Source organism: Panthera pardus, unplaced genomic scaffold (genome assembly GCF_024362965.1).
Source record: "Panthera pardus isolate Hobbes unplaced genomic scaffold, ASM2436296v1 HiC_scaffold_16, whole genome shotgun sequence".
Taxonomy (NCBI): domain Eukaryota; kingdom Metazoa; phylum Chordata; class Mammalia; order Carnivora; family Felidae; genus Panthera; species Panthera pardus.
In genome coordinates this window covers 45,579,876-45,597,101 of record NW_026526721.1, presented here as the reverse complement: position 1 = coordinate 45,597,101, position 17,226 = coordinate 45,579,876, and the positions used below count along the sequence as shown (strand labels likewise).

At 37.2% G+C, this 17,226-nt stretch overlaps 1 protein-coding gene across 2 annotated transcripts in view; it reads right to left on the bottom strand.

Moving 5' to 3' along the window:
- CRYBG3 (crystallin beta-gamma domain containing 3) overlaps positions 1–17,226 on the bottom strand; it is a 129,518-nt gene that overhangs the window by 32,854 nt on the left and 79,438 nt on the right. For both annotated transcript variants that reach the window (XM_019448117.2, XM_019448119.2), the window contains 4 exons: positions 7,213–7,355; positions 6,975–7,101; positions 6,055–6,087; positions 365–474 (listed from right to left, as the gene is read on the bottom strand). In XM_019448117.2, coding sequence (XP_019303662.2) covers positions 365–474; positions 6,055–6,087; positions 6,975–7,101; positions 7,213–7,355 — 413 coding nt within the window. The remainder of the gene's footprint in view (positions 1–364; positions 475–6,054; positions 6,088–6,974; positions 7,102–7,212; positions 7,356–17,226) is intronic.

The window sequence follows — 17,226 nt, the reverse complement described above, 5'->3', positions numbered from 1 at the left end:
ATTTAGGAGTACTATATCTAATCTGGACAGAAACAGAAGTTTTTTAAATAGTGTTCTATTATACTATCCAATAAACATACAAACATTCAAAATATTTAGGAAATAGTCTAAGTTATCAGTGAGAAAATAAAATGACCACAATGCTCCCAAAAATTGGCTCACTAGCATTTCGTTTCTCTGTATTACACAATGGTTCATAATATAAGCTAGTAAAAATTACTATAGGCTAATTAGCAGTTGACCAATGACTAAAAGAATGTTTTTAATTCACTGTGAATACAAAATAAACAAGTCAAATCCCTGTGAATTTAAAGCAAATTTAGTTATTGAACAACAGTAGAAAGCACTCAACAAGCATACTTACCAACCCCGAAGAACTTTAAAAGAACATGGCCTGAATGAAGTCAAATCAGAGATTTCTTCTGTAAAATCTACACATTCACCCTGGAACCCTGGTTTACTGAATGCTTTGAGCTAGGAGAACAATAACACAACAATTTAATAGGAAACAACTGTTTGACATTATCACAAAAGCAAATGAAAACCTTTTCCTATATCTATTTAAAAAATTCAGCAAAATATGAGACAGAATTTTCTCTATTACCAATGAATCGAGGTTAAGGGTGATCTGCTCTTTAAACTCCCATTGTTTGTTTCCTTACCCATTTCCAGCAATGTCACCATTTATTTACTATTTTCATCCATCTTTTGCATCAGATTCTGGGCACAGGGTCCCAGAAAAAAATTCTACCTGTAAGATTAAATCAGAATCCTTCCTCCACTAAAATGTGGTCCCTATCTATTGTGTCAAACAATCATTATCCCTTGTGGTGAGACGACATGCATAAAATAAGAAGCGATGTAGTGTTAAATACGAAGGCAGTTTCAGCTAGTATGAGGGGTGGTTAGTATTAAGTCTTTTCTCTTCCCAAGTCTTGCTGATCCAGTTAATAAAAGGTTGAAGCATGAAGGCATGCCCCTACGTTGGCCTGAGAACACAGGAGCAGATGGCAGAGAAAATAATGACAACAAGATTTCTGGAAGATTTATGGTGAACAAAGAAAGACATCCATTTTAGCTAAGAGACTTCTGCTTACTGTTAAGAATATTTTAAATGTACAGCTTACTGTTTAATATATAAACACATTTCTACTTCAGTCCTTTTTGTCAAGAAAAATCCATGAAATCTCAAAGTTATTCCCTTCAGTCCAGAAATACAATAATCTGCAACTCTAGTGGCCTTGAATCTATATAATAGGAAAGAAAAAGTTAATGAGCCCTATAAATATTTCAAAATACATGGGAGCCTTGAAATAACACAGCCCACAGGTTCACCCTGCACTGACAGGCCCGCATTGTAGCTAAAAAGGCATCATAATGAGGGCTGGGCAGCATTGTCCTTTTTCCTGCTCACGCTGTATCAAGAACAAGGCTTCTTTGAGCAGTTGATGTTTGCCTCCTTCATCTTCCCAAGAGCCCTCTTAGAGGCTGATGGCCTCTGAGTTCTGTGCAACTGTGTCTTGACTGTCTTCTTCTGCTCTGACATCAAAGACTAGCGAAAACCAGGGAGGTGGGGGAACGGATTCCCCTGGACCATCCGTGGCTTGCACAACATAACTTCCTATCATGAAACCAGTCTGCATTTGGAGCATTAAAACACCAGCTACTCCCTGCCTTAAGGAAGTTTCTATCATGATCCTTCTAGTGGATACAGAGGGTAGTAAGAAAAATGAAGTCCAGAACGAGACAGACCTGTGCAACAATTTCTCATGTAAGCACAATTTTATGTGTCCGGGGAAACTGCCGGTAATTTCCTTGATAAGAACACACATTTTGGTTAGTTTATACACTACATGTTTTAACTTAAAGGCTTATAAAAACATTAGATTGAGAAGTATACCACAATTTAACTTCCAAAAATGTATAGTAATTTTTTCTATATGCAAGTATTATCTTAATTCATGATAAGAGTTGGAAAAGCCACATGCAAACAGAGGTCACGGCTGTCTTGTTCACTGTGCAAATACCCGGTTTTTATACTGCTGAGCTTAAGATTTATACTTCAGTTTATCACCATGAAGCCATGAAATCCCAGACAAGTGACAGTGCAAGCTAAACATATTTCAGATGGTCTATGTTGTAGCCAACTCTAGTGTTTAATCTGTCTTCATAAGCAGAAGCATTAATTAAAATACACATAGACACACACACTTGCCATCAAGTACCTTTTTGATTCGATGGGTTAGAATGTTCTTTGCCCAAACAAACAAAAAGCAGGCTTAATGCCAATCTGAGCTTATTTTATTTTTACTCTCAAAATAAGATGTCATATGGTTCACCCAAAATTTGTCCAGCCCCAGAAAAGTAATGCCTCACTCTGATGACCTTATGAATGTCTCAACAGAACATTCTCATGATAATGTTCTGAGATTGGTCCATACAGAAACCAATTCTGTGATTATTAATTATAATTAAATTGTGGTTTCTACTCTTAGTGAAATTAAATAACAGGACCTTGGTAAAATTAAGTCCTGGGAAAAGCCAGGTGGATAAATCACTATTTTGGTTTCCTTTCCAGATAAATGGAGAATGTACAAAGTAACTCAGATAGGATGCTTAGAATCAAGGCAAAAATATAAACAAGAGATGAGTTTATTTCAAACTAAACCTATGCCATTTAGGTATGGCTCAATCCCTACCAGCCTCCCAAATGGAACTGTATGGATGCAAAAAAAAAAAAAAAAAAAAAAAAAGACCGCATACCACAGTTTTGCAGTGCAAACTGCCTTTTCACACACATTATTATACCTCTTTAGAACTACTCTATCAGACAGAAACTATCACTACTTTATGATGAACTTTTTGCAGAAATATTTTTTATTATGTACTTTTCATTTGTGATATATGTGAATAAACGTAATAGGTCTTTAATATGACAAACTAAGAACTCAAAATTTTAATTATTGACCAAACACATAAGTTGTGCTCAATTTATTTCACACTATCAGAATAATTTTTTCATTGTAACTTCATTTATTCCAATGCTAAAACAATTTTTATGAGAAACTTTCTATCCTACCTAAATAAGACCTTGTGCAGCCTTTTGGACCTCCTTTACACAAACATGCTCATTATTAAACAAAGAACAGTCTTGTTTCTATTTGTTTCTATTCTACTATTACATCACACTGTCTCCTACTGTCCTGTTTTGTACTCCTCACATCAAATGTTTACTACACAATTTTATTTCCCTGATTACTCGTAAAGGGTTTTCTTTACTTAGATAATTAGCTCTTCCTGAGTATTTCTGGTCTTTGGATTCTGTAAAAATGATCTGGTTGTAGCACCATGAAGAAGTGTTTTCCTCTGGTACCCTTGAATCTTACTAGCCTAAAGCTGTTACTTTCCTGTCCCCCATACAGGATAACAGTAACCCCAACTGTTAAAGATGCTGTGATCACTCTAAAATTCAATGTGGCCAAACTATCCAATACAAGAAAATATCTAGAGTTGCTTTTTCTCAGATAGAATCATATATAAAATGGAACAGAGGCTCAAAATTTAAAGAAATCAAAACTTCTACTAATATTTGCAAATGCACTTGAAAAAGATTCTAGGAAGAAAAAAAGGTCCTCAGTTGTATCAAAGGGAATAACTGTTTATAATTTCTAGAGAATGGTGCCTGACTATACCTCTTTGAAAGCTAAACTCACTTTTATAAGATTTAATCTAGTGAGATGTCTGATGTTCTGCTAAGATAAAGAGGTGATGAAATTATGAACATAATTCATATTCTGTTTTTATTTGGGGAAAAAAATGAAAAAATTAAATGCCAGCTGGTATTAAGAAGAACTATATAATGATGCTGTATATTTTGAGTTGGCAATTAGACTTAGTGATTGATCTTCAGCCATAGGTAAAATAATAATCTTCTGCATTAAAGGAGGTGTTCTGGGTCTCAAATAAAACAGATCTCATAATAATATGGTAACACATCAGAACTAATATATTTATTAGAGGAACATTCATGATGTGTATTTATCTCTGTATACATACATATTCTGGCTTTTCCCTTCTTAGGTTGCTTGAGGTTCCCTTTAAAATCACCAGCACAAACAAAGAAAAAAAAAATTCTTCGACTTCAACTCTGAGATGTCATTTCCTTATTCCTCAGCGAAAATAACATCTGAAATAGTCAATATGACTATCACAGCTATTTGTGAAGGAGAAAATACTTTCTAGTTACTGAATGGAACCAGAGTGTCAGCCAAGATCCTTTCCCCTAAGTAAAAACAAGCAAAACATTCTGAAAATGTGGTCCAATAGAAATAATAAGAGCTTTGATACTGGGTAAACTAAGGAGGCTTTGTCTTCTTCACGTTACTAAATACTCAGCTATCATATACCTGTCAGAAACACTTATTTCACAAGTCTATGGCTGAGCCATATCCAGAAATATGAAGTGGGGCTCATTTCACTGGGCGTTTTCTGCTGCTTCCTTTCTCTTCAAGTTGGACTGGAAATACTATAAAGAAAATCCTCGGAGCAATCTGCTCCAAACAAGGAAGTCCATAAAAAAGAACAGGAATGTAGGAGGGAAAAACAGCACTTAAAAGAATGTGACTTTTATCTGCACTTAAAAACTTAGAAAATGTGCAGTTTGGAATTATCTCTGTTTAACTCTTTAACTACTCAGGTTGATTCCTGTACAAGTGCTTTAAAAGTCTGCTGTTGGAGTTTTCAAAGATTCAAAATACAAATCTGGCAGGAAGTGTCTCTGAATCAACAACTCAATTATATTCAAAAAGGAAATGTTCCCAATAGGACTTGAACTAATCAGAAAATAAGAAAACCTGAAAACATACTGTTAACAGAAACACGGTTACAACGAAGTTGACTTGAAATACATAAACACTGGCAAGAACATGAAAAACATACACACTCAGAGAAAAAGATTTAGCTTCATCTAAAGCCAGCAAATGTCCAGTATTTAAGCTTAATCACTCAATTGGCTTCTTTTCCCAAATCTGTTATTTAAAGTGAGACAGAGGAAGGAAGCAATGTCTCTTATCCCCTCTCCCTTCTATGGATGTACTGATTATACCACAGGTCTTACTCTGATGTAAAATCCTGAAAATGTGGTTTAAGTGGAGTCAGATACTAAAAAATGCCTATTTTGTTATTTCTAGCTGTGTGAAATGACACTTAAATTCCAAATCTTGGCTTTCTCATCAATAACTGGGATTAATTTTGACCTTACAGAGTTATCACAAGCACAAATTAAGCATAATTTGTAACCTTCAATGGATCATAAACAAACGTTAGGCTCCAGAGTATTGTTAAATCCTTCAATCCATGAACACACTAGAAATAAACAAGCAGGGCTGCAACTTTGCTAGCACTTTTAGGAAATATGTGATTTAGGTATTAGAAATACATTTAAATAATAAGCATGCCAAGACAGCCATTTTTCCACATTAAGTTTGCTCCTCCCAACACAGGATAACATACTGTGCTGAATAAGAATGTGACACTGAATGGGGGCACCTAGGAGGTTCAGTTGGTTAAAGCATCAGACTCTAGATTTCGGTTCAGGTCATGATCTCATGGTTTGTGAGATTCAACCCTGTGTCAGGCCCTGTGCTTGCAGTGCCAGGGCCTGCTTGGGATTTCTCTCTCCCTCAATCTCTGCCCTTCCCTCATTTGACCATGTGTACATGCACACTCTCTCAAAATAAATATATAAACTTAAAGAAAAAAATATATGACATTGAAAAATGAACGGGCAATAGGAAAAGAGTGGCAGAGATTCAAAATGACCCCAAAGAGGTCAGAGTTAAAGCTCTATGAGGAGAAACCAAAAGGAAATATGGTAAGTCCAGGCCAATGCAACCAGTAACGAAGAGGGACACTCTTCTGCCTGTGGGTACCAAGTACGATATAAACTTTCCTGTCATATAGACATAAGAAATTTATCTGAGGGAAACAAAGAATTGAGATATTGAGACAAAGGGCACAAATGTTTTTAGTAAATAAAAAAATTTTCAAACATACCAAATGGGGAGGCTCATTTATTCCAAGTGGTTCCTGAAACATATATTAAAACATTTTAAAAATTGTAATCGTATAATCTTATCTTTTCGAAAGTTTGAAAATACCATTTGAAAAATGAAAAAAAAAGTAATTTACTAGATTTCTTGAACTAGTTATGACCTTCAAATAACTGAATTATCTTGATTTTAGTACTCATTACTAATTCCTTTTGAGTAATGTAGCTGGGAAAAAATATGTGCCTCAATGTCCATCAAACAGAGTCTGAGCTTCCTGTCATTACCTTTCCCACCACTATTTCATGGGCACCCTTCTTGTTCTGTGTTGTTACACACAGAACACTCTTTCCTAACCACACTCTTTCCTAACTTCATGATTTTGTACATGAGATTATTCCCTCTTTGAGGACTGCTTTTTCTGCCCCACGTCATCGTGTGACTAAACTGCTTTTAACCCTAAAGATATCACTCAACACAACCTCTTCTTGAGAAGAGGCCTGCTGCCCAACTCCCAGGCTCTGAGTGCTCCTTCACAGGTTCCCCCGCACTGCCTACACACCTCACCTCCTCACTCATCACACTATAATCAGTCATCTATATATCAATCTCCTCAATGAGACTGAGAGCCATCAGGGCGATCCTATTCATCTTTTATCTCCAGTGATCAGTAGTATCTGGCATATGAAGCACCAAATAAATACTGTTAAATGAATGAAGTGATCAAATTACAGGCATCTCGTTGATGTGTTGATACCACCTACTATCAGCTCCCTAAAGAATCTAAAGCAATTAATATGCTATTTCGTTTTCTCTGTATATTCACATAACATAATCCAGCAGTTTCACGTTTAAAAAGCCTGTTCTACATGTTCAGCTGTACACTGTTACATGCTCTAGAATTGGTTATGGTCATAGCTGACTCACCAGTTGGATAGGTCGTATGGACATGATTATATTATTTGATCCTCCCCAGTCAAAAAAGCATTTGTATTTTCCTTTCTCTAAAATGTACTGTTCTCCACAAAAGAACTTCTGCTGGTAGGCAACCCATCTAGCAGGAAAAAAAAGAAAAAGAACAGAGATGATACAGAATCGAGCAAACAAACCAACAATTTTAAAACCAAAGAACCTCTCAAAGTTCTCAGAATGGGAGAAAACTTACACGCCACTTTTAACGTGAATGGATCTGGTTTCACTGCCAAAGCCGATTTCTTCCAAGTCAGAAATTTCCTGATTTGTAATGTCAATAAACTTCCCACTTTCTAGGTCAGATTCAAATAGCGTGATAGAGGATTCTATAAAATTCTAAAAAGAGGAAGAAGAAAGTTAAAGAGAGCATAAGGATTTTGTTCTATAAATTATTGTACCTTTGCACAATTTTCATACCTGGGATTTCACACACATAACTCCAGGAGGAATTTTAAACGTGACTGGAAACAATTTTGATAGTTATTACTTTTAAAGCTTAAAGAAAAAAATAAATACCAATTTACTTTAATCAGGAAATCAACATTGTTATAGAAGTGGAAATTAATCAAGAGTTGGTAAATGGCTGGGACTTACAGGCTATTATATGTTACACCACTTATAAAGGAAACGAAAGTTTCACTTGTGCCTCAAAAGTGAAGCCACAACATGGAGCCAAGAGTAAATACAAAATGTACAGTGTGCATTTTGTGGGAGAGGATTTTATAAGCTTAAATGTAAAAGAAAAAATGAAATTTCCTTGACCAAAGATTAAAAAAGTTAAAATGAGAGGAAAATTTTGAAGTTTTTATAGATAATATATTTACAACAAAAATATCAGAAAAATTTTAAGATCCAAGTTGATAAATCCACGAAGGACACAGACAATTCACAAAAAAGATTGGCATTAAAAACAAATATGCAAAAGTCCAATTTCACCAGTAAAAAATAAGAAATTAAAATTAAAATCCTTAGATACAATTTTCATTTTTTAAAATAAGGAGGTTGTAAAAATCCAGTTTTATCTAGAAACATTCCTGGTAAAAAAATAAATTGGATGGGGGCACCTGGGTGGCTCACTTGGTTACACATCTGACTTTGGCCCTGGTCATAATCTTGTTCTTGAGGTCAAGCCCCACGTTGGGCTCTGTGCTGACAACTCAGAGCCTGGAGCCTGCTTCTGATTCTGTGTCTCCCTCTCTCTGCCCCTTACCTGCTTGTGCTCTCTGTTTCTCAAAAAATAAATAAATGTAAAAAATATATATACATATAAATTGGATAGCAATTTTAGAAAATATTTAATTTATTTATTTATTTATTTATTTATTTATTTATTTATTTATGGAGCCTCTGGCACTTAATACTAAAACTATTTTCTGTAATATTTTTATTAATTTATGTATATAATTTATTGTCAAATTGGTTTCAATACAACACCCAGTGCTCATCCCAACAGGTGCCCTACTCAATGCCCATCACCCACTTTCCCGTCTCCCCCCCCCCACCCCCCCCCCCCGTCAACCCTCAGTTTGCTCTCAGTATTCAAGTGTCTCTTATCATTTGCCTCCTTCCCTCTGTAACTTCTTTTTTTTCCCCCTCTTCCCTTCCCCCCCGCCCTCTATTAAGTTTCTCAGGATCTACATAAGAGTGAAACAAATGGTATTTGTCTTTCTCTGCCTGACTTATTTCACTTAGCATAATACTCTCCACTTCCATCCACATTGCTACAAAAAGCCAGATTTCATTCTTTCTCATTGCCAAGTAGTATTCCATTGTATATATAAACCACGTCTTCTTTATCCATTCATCAGTTGATGGACATTTAGGCTCTTTCCATAATTTGGCTATTGTTGAAAGTGCTGCTATAAACATTGGGGTGCAAGTGCCCCTATGCATCAGCACTCCTGTATCCCTTGGGTAAATTCCTAGCAGTGCTATTGCTGGGTCATAGGGTATTTCTATTTTTAATTTTTTGAGGAACCTCCACACCGTTTTCCAGAGTAGCTGCACCAGTTTACATTCCCACCAACAGTGCAAGAGGGTTCCCATTTCTCCATGTCCTCACCAGCATCTATAGTCTCCTGATTTGTTCATTTTAGCCACTCTGACTGGCGTGAGGTGGTATCTGAGTGTGGTTTTGATTTATATTTCCCTCATGAGGAGTGATGTTGGGCTTCTTTTCAATGTGCCTGTTGGCCATCTGGATGTCTTCTTTAGAGAAGTGTCTATTCATGTTTTCTGCCCATCTCTTTACTGGATTATTTGTTTTTTGGGTGTGGAGTTTGGTAAGCTCTTTATAGATTTTGGATACTAGCCCTTTGTCCGATATGTCATTTGCAAATATCTTTTCCCATTCTGTTGGTTGCCTTTTAGTTTTGTTGATTGTTTCCTTTGCTGTGCAGAAACTTTTTATCTTGATGAGGTCCCAAGAGTGCATCTTTGCTTTTAATTCCCTTGCCTTTGGAGATGTGTCGAGTAAGAAATCGCTGCAGCTGAGGTCAGAGAGGTTTTTTCTTGCTTTCTCCTGTAGGGTTTTGATGGTTTCCTGTCTCACATTCAGGTCCTTTATCCATTTTGAGTTTATTTTTGCGAATGGTGTGAGAAAGTGGTCTAGATTCAACCTTTTGCATGTTGCTGTCCAGTTCTCCCAGCAACATTTGTTGAAGAGACTGTCTTTTTTCCATTGGATATTCTTTCCTGCTTTGTCAAAGATTAGTTGGCCATACGTTTGTGGGTCTAGTTCTGGGGTTTCTATTCTATTCCATTGGTCTATGTGTTTGTTTTTGTGCCAATACCATGCTGTCTTGATTATTACAGCTTTCTAGTAGAAGCTAAAGTGTGGGGTTGTGATGCCTCCCGCTTTGGTCTTCTTCTTCAATATTACTTTGGCTATTCGGGGTCTTTTGTGGTTCCATATAAATTTTAGGATTGCTTGTTCTAGCTTCGAGAAGAAAGCTGGTGCAATTTTGATTGGGATTGCATTAAATGTGTAGATTGCTTTGGGAAGTATTAACATTTTAACAATACTTATCCTTCCAATCCATGAGCACGGAATGTTTTTCCATTTCTTTGTATCTTTTTCAATTTCCTTCATAAGCTTTCTATAGTTTTTAGCATACAGATCTTTTACATCTTTGATTAGGTTTATTCCGAGATCTTTTATGATCCTTGGTGCAATTGTGAATGGGATCAGTTCCTTTATTTGTCTTTCTGTTGCTTCATTATTAGTTTATAAGAATGCAACTGATTTCTGTACATTAATTTTGTATCCTGCGATTTTATTGAATTCATGTATCAGCTCTAGCAGACTTTTGGGGGAGTCTGTCGGGTTTTCCATGTATAGTATCATGTCATCTGCAAAAAGGGAAAGCTTGACTTCATCTTTGCCAATTTTGATGCCTTTGATTTCTTTTTGTTGTCTGATTGCTGAAGTCAGAACTTCCAACACTATGTTAAACAACAGCGATGAGAGTGGACATCCCTGTCATGTTCCTGACCTCAGGGGGAAAGCTCTCAGTTTTTGCCCACTGAGGATGATATTAGCTGTGGGCTTTTCATAAATGGCTTTTATGATGTTTCAGTATGTTCCTTCTATCTTGACTCTCTCGAGGGTCTTTATTAAGAAAGGATGCTGTATTTTGTCAAATGCTTTCTGCATCAATTGACAGGATCATATGGTTCTTATCTTTTATTAATGTGATGTATCACATTGATTGATTTGCCAATGTTGAACCAGCCCTGCAGCCCAGGAATGAATCCCACTTGATCATGGTAAATAATTCTTTTTATATCCTATTGAATTCAATATGCTAGTATCTTATTGAAAATTTTTGCATCCACATTCATCAGGGATATTGGCCTGTAGTGCTCTTTTATTGCTGGGTCTCTGTCTAGTTTGGGAATCAAAGTAATGCTAGCTTCATAGAATGAGTCTGGAAGTTTTCCTTCCCTTTCTATGTTTTGGAACAGCTTGAGAAGGATAGGCATTATCTCTGCTTTAAATGTCTGGTAGTATTCCCCAGGGAAGCCATCTAGTCCTGGACTCTTATTTGTTAGGAGATTTTTGATAACTGATTCAATTTCTTGCTGGTTATGGGTATGTTCAAGTTTTCTATTTCTTCCCGTTTGAGTTTTGGAAGTGTGTGGGTGTTTAGGAATTTGTCCATCTCTTTCAGGTTGTCCAGTCTGTTGGCATATAATTTTTCATAGTATTCCCTGATAATTGCTTGTATTTCTGATGGATTGGTTGTAATAATTCCATTTTCATTCATGATTTTATCTACTTGGGTCCTCTCCCTTTTGAGAAGCCTGGCTAGAGGTTTATCAATTTTATTTTTTCAAGAATCCAACCGTTGATTTCACTTATCTGCTCTGTTTTTTTAGATTCTATATTATTTCTGCTGTGATCTTTATTATTTCTCTTCTTCTGGTGGGTTTGGGGTGTCTTTGCTGTTCCGCTTCTAGTTCCTTTAGGTGTGCTGTTAGATTTTGTATTCGGGATTTTTCTTGTTTCTTGAGATAGGCCTGGATTGCAGTGTATTTTCCTCTCAGAACTGCCTTCTCTGCATCCCAAAGCATTTGGACTTTTGTATTTTCATTCAAGTCCATCTGATCCAATGTATCATTTGGGGCCCTTGTTTCTTTATTGATTCTCTGTCTAGATGATCTATCCATTGCTGTAAGTGGAGTATTAAAGTCCCCTGCAATTGCCACATTCTTATCAATAAGGTTGCTTATGTTTGTGATTGTTTTATATATTTGGTGGTACCGAATTCGGTGCATAGACATTTATAACTGTTAGCTTTTCCTGATGGATAGACCCCATAATTTTTATATAATGCCCTTCTTCATCCCTTGTTACAGCCTTTAAATTAATGTCTAGTTTGTCTGATATAAGTATGGTTACTCCAGCTTTCTTTTAACTTCTAGTAGCATGATAGATAGTTCTCCACCCCCTCACTTTCAATCTGAAGGTGTCCTCAGGTCTAAAATGAGTCTCTTGTAGACAGAAAATAGATGGGTCTTGTTTTTTATACATTCTGATACCCTATGTCTTTTGGTTGGAGCATTTAGTCCATTTACATTCAGTGCTATTATTGAAAGATATGGGTTTAGAGTCATTGTGATTAGGTTTCATGCTTGTAGTGGTGTCTCTGGTACTTTGTGGTCCTTGCAACATTTCACTCACAGAATCTCCCTTAGGATCTCTTGTAGGGCTAGTCTAGTGGTGATGAATTCCTTCAGTTTTTGTTTGTTTGGGAAAACCTTTATCTGTCCTTCTATTCTGTCCTTCTATTCTGAATGACAGACTTGCTGGGTAAAGGATTCATGACTACCGTCATGTGTCTACCTTTGTATGTTAAGGCCCTTTTATCCCTAGCTGCTTTCAGAATTCTCTCTTTATCCTTGCATTTTGCCAGTTTCACTATGATATATCGTGCAGAAGATCGATTCAAGTTACGTCTGAAGGGAGTTCTTTGTACCTCTTGGATTTCAATGCCTGTTTCCTTTCCCAGATCAGTGAAGTTCTCAGCTATGATTTGTTCAAGTATACCTTCAGCCCCCTTCTCTCTTTCTACTTCTGGAATTCCTATGATACGGATATTGTTCCATTTGATTGCATCACTTAGTTCTCTCGAATTCTAATTCTCCCCTCATACTCCTGGATTTTTTAATCTTTTTCTCAGCTTCCTCTTTTTCCATAATTTTATCTTTTACTTCACCTATTCTCCCCTCTGCCTCTTCAATCCATGCTGTGGCCGCTTCCATTTTATTTTCCATCTCATTTATAACATTTTTTAATTCATCATGACTATTTTTTAGTCCCTTGATCTCTGTAGCAATAGATTCTCTGCTGTCTGTATGCTTTTTTCAACACAGCAATTAATTTTATGACTATTTAAATTCTTGTTCAGTTATATTGGTTAAATAGGTTTTGATCAATTCGTTAGCTGTTGCTACTTCTTGGGATTTGTTTTGAGGAGAATCCTTGCGTTTCATCATTTTGGCTAGTTTTCTGTCCCTTATGCATTTTAAAAGCTTGTTGTGGTCTTTGCACCTGCGAGCACTGCTATATTAAAAGAGGGTCATACACTGTCCAGGGCCTGTCCCTTCAGGAGTTGTTTTTTCGGAGATTGTTACTTGCTCTCTGTTGTTGTGTTTGGTTATTTTATTACCCTACTCGTAGTGATATTTTCGATCCTCCACTAGGTGTGCTTTGATTTGTTCCTTGGAGTAGCCCTATCTTCTTTCAAGCTTCCCCATTTTCTTCCTACTAGAGTCAGTCTCTTTTCCTCCCAGGCTCTGGTGTTCATAGTCTTTTAGCTTCTGCACTTCTTTGTTGGCAAGTCACGGGAAGTACGGATCCTCCTACTTCTCTGCCATGTTGGCCGAGACCCTAAAAACCTTGGTGAAGTAAACCACGATGTAATGATGGCGTGACCGGAAGTTGAAAATAATTTACAAATACATTTTAAAGGGTGATATTGTTTAACTCTCTCATATTTTTGGTAAAATTCTTTTTTTTAGCTAGAAAAAGTTTCTTAAAACTAAATGATGGGAATTTATATTCAAAGATGAATTTTTTTTGTAATACCAAAAAGTTGTAAATAGTGCAAATACCCAAACGACGCATAAGCATAAATCTTTATATATCTACCTACCACCTGATGGAATATACTTACTACTGGCCAAGAGCTTTATGTGTTTTATTTCCAAAAGAGCTACCACATGAGATTATATTACCATCATTCTCATTTTCCAGCTAAGGAAGGGGAGTAATTTGCTTGAAGTAACACAGCTACTGAGGGGCAGACTGAATTTAAGTCAAAATCTATTTATCTACTTACCTTAATCACTGTCAGGATGAAAGAATACGACAAAACCTCTCCCTTATAAAACTGGTAAGACGATAAGCATGCAAACCTCCCCCCTCCCCCAACTTTTCATAAAAGAACACTAGTAGGAAAAAAACTCAAGAGTGGTTGGGTCCAGAGAAATTGGATAATTTTAACCTACCTTTTTTACAAAACTTTGTAACAGATATACTTTTTAATTGGAAAATACAGAATACATTATTTTTTAATTTTTTTAATGTTTATTATTTTTGGGAAAGAGGGAGACAGTGTGCGCAGGGAAGTGCAGAGAGAGAGGAAGACACAGAATCTGAAGCAGGCTCCAGGCTCTGAGCTGTCAGTACAGAGCCTGACACAGGGCTCGAACTCACAAACCATGAGATCATGACCTGAGCCGAAGTCAGACGCTTAACTGACTGAGCCACCCAAGAACCCCAGAATACGTTATTTTTAAAAAGAACTGTGGTAGGGTCCCCTTCCAAAGAAAGAAGAAAAAAAAAAACACCTCAAGGGAACCTTGTTATTTGTATACTTGACAACCTCCATCCCCACCCTGTAACATAAGACCACTTAATCAGAGTAAGTTTGTGTGTTACCATATATGGGAGACAAAGAAATAAAAAATATATAAGAACCTGTGCCATATGGCATTTGGGGCTCAGTTCTTTGGGTACAAACCCAACTGAGCAGTGCCAGCAGGAATAAAGTTGCTTCCTGAAAAGAAAAGCCTCAGTTTCATGACTCTCTGTGCAAGAATCCTGCTACATCACTTGGGGGCTCGTCCAGGATTCAGAGTCAGTGAGTTGCCACCTCCTTTGCCACTGGGAATGCGAACCATCGGGGCACCAGGAGAGGCTGGCGCCAGCAGAGGAAGGAGACTAGCCCTCCTGGCGTGCTGGGGAGAGGACCCTGTGTGCGCTAATGGAACCCATGAGGCTCAGGAACCAGCTAAGGGAGCACCCGTCAGACTGGTAAAAACCCGGGTTCGTTTTGGTAGACTTGCAAGAGGCAGAAGGGGAACCTGATCACCTCCCAGAGTCGCACTAGTAATTCCACAAGGGACAAGGAACAAAGCTGCAACTCTAAGGCACTGGGCGCTGGGTGGCAGGTTGGAGTCGCCATGTGACTGTGTTTGGGGACTTTTCTCTATTTCCTGGATCAATGACTATGATAATTAGAGCCAAGTGTCTCTGGTTATTCTATATCAGAACAGGGACTTTAAGGAATATTCCCAAGCAGCTGCCAAAACTCCTTTTGTTTCAGGGAAATTCCTTGCCTTCTCTGGACTGACATTTACTGCCTAAGTCCACTGGTGGAAAACAAAACAAAAGAAACTGGTGCCTGCTCCTTTGTCCAAGCTGACAAGATTTAAAACTGCGAATTCTCTTTCTCTGCCTTCCGCTGGCACCTTGTCTCTTCTGCGTTTCCTCCACCCCCCCCCTTCCTGTTTCTACACTACTTGGGGGGTGGCCTGCATAACTGGCTCCTCAATGCCTTTGGCACCATCAGCTCCTCCTCCCACCCAAATGTCCAGGATCAAAGAATTCCATGTCAGATTTCCCCACCAATGTTCCAGGTAAAGATTAACCATGGGGAAGGGAACAAATTGCGTTTCACGAACCCAAGTAAAACGTATTCAGTGTTTAAGCTAATTTAAGTTTGTTAGTTTAAGACAGTGTTTATCAACATTAAACGCGCACACACACACACACACACACAGAAGCAAACTTTTATTCAACCTAGATTTGCTGAAGGTCAAATAGGTTCATGTTATCTCTGTTCTAATTTGCTAACAAAAGGATGACTTAAAGTGATGGTTAATTTTGTCTGTCTCAAAGTTTTCATGGGTAATCCTTAAGATAGCTTTCAAAGTCTTTGGTAACCTAAAATTTAAAGTTTTGCTCGCATGATAAATTGAGATTTAATTCATTAGATATCTAACAAGAGATTAAAGCCCTATTTATTAGATGTAGGTTTGTGCTTCTCACTTGTTGCAAAAAACTAAGGGTTTTTGGAATTGTTAAAAAAAAAAACATGCTTTGTGCTTAATGTATTCATAAGTTTGCCATCTAAAAAAAATTCTGATGTAACAGAGTTCGTAATTGGTTACTACTTAGTTTTCACTGGAGACTAAGGTTTCTAAGAGTTAAAATTCTGCTACATGTAGTTAAAACTGATAAAAATTAGAAAAGCAACTCTGTATCTAGATAAGTAGGAAATATAAAAAAATATATAAGCAATGGAAATATATATTTTTTTGAAGGTAAAAGAAAGTAATTTTGTCCTAAACGAGACTGGTTATTTGGAGAGAAATGGCTTGGGACAAAATCTAAATGCAAAGAAAAGTTGTAGAAGGTTTGTGAAGAAAAATCTTTAAAAAGACATTTAATGTGTGGTCAGGAAGGACCAAGGTTAAAATAATTGGATTTTAAAAGTACACGGGGTTAAGATTAAAATTCCTCCTCGTTTGATCCAAAGGCTGGGAAAATGATGGCAATACTCTGGTACCAGCCTCCAAATCCTCCACATTTGTGTTATTCCTGTTCAGCAGAGGAATGGACGCCTTTGCCATGTGAGGGATGGATGATAAATGAAGGGCTTTTACTAAGATACATGGGAGCCATTTTACTAAACTTAGCCCGTTGTATGCCAAAAATGGATATCCACATGGCTGAAACATTTATGTGGGCATTGTTGAGAAAGGCAGGGAAATAGACCTTGACTTTGGCTCTTTAACCCCCTCCCTCAATGGCCAATGATTGATATGTAAGTTACTGCTGGGCCAAAATAAAATTAGTGCATCCTACAACAACCAAGAAAATATTGCTTGGTCACAGTCCATACCTCCAACATACCCCCAAGGTACTACAGGCAGGAAATGGAGGGGTCAAAACAACAAAACAAAACAAAACAAAAAACAGGAAAGACCAGGCCAGCTCTCAGAGGTAGAGTCAAGCCTGGTTAAGAATGACTACTCCCAGCAACTCAGAGACTGACAGGGCTTTTGGCTGCCAATCGCATAGCCAGCCGAAACAAGGGGCCAGGAGGTGAGGTTTCTCCAGGCAGGCTATAGGAAATTGAGATAAGGGACAACTTTCTTCCTTTTTCCTATAAATGGGTAATTCCCCATCCAAGGCCATTACTCCATTGGAATGCATTATGATTCATTTCTTTGCATAAAGGCTTGGCTCCCATACAAATTGGAAGAGGGAACCTGGCCCCCAGAGGAACATATCAATAACAATACTACCCTACAAAAGGAGGTGTTTTGCAAATGTGAAGGAAATGGGGAGAATACCCCTATGTTCATTGTTTTTGGGCCTTAAAAAAATTAAGATATAATAATTTTGTTAAGT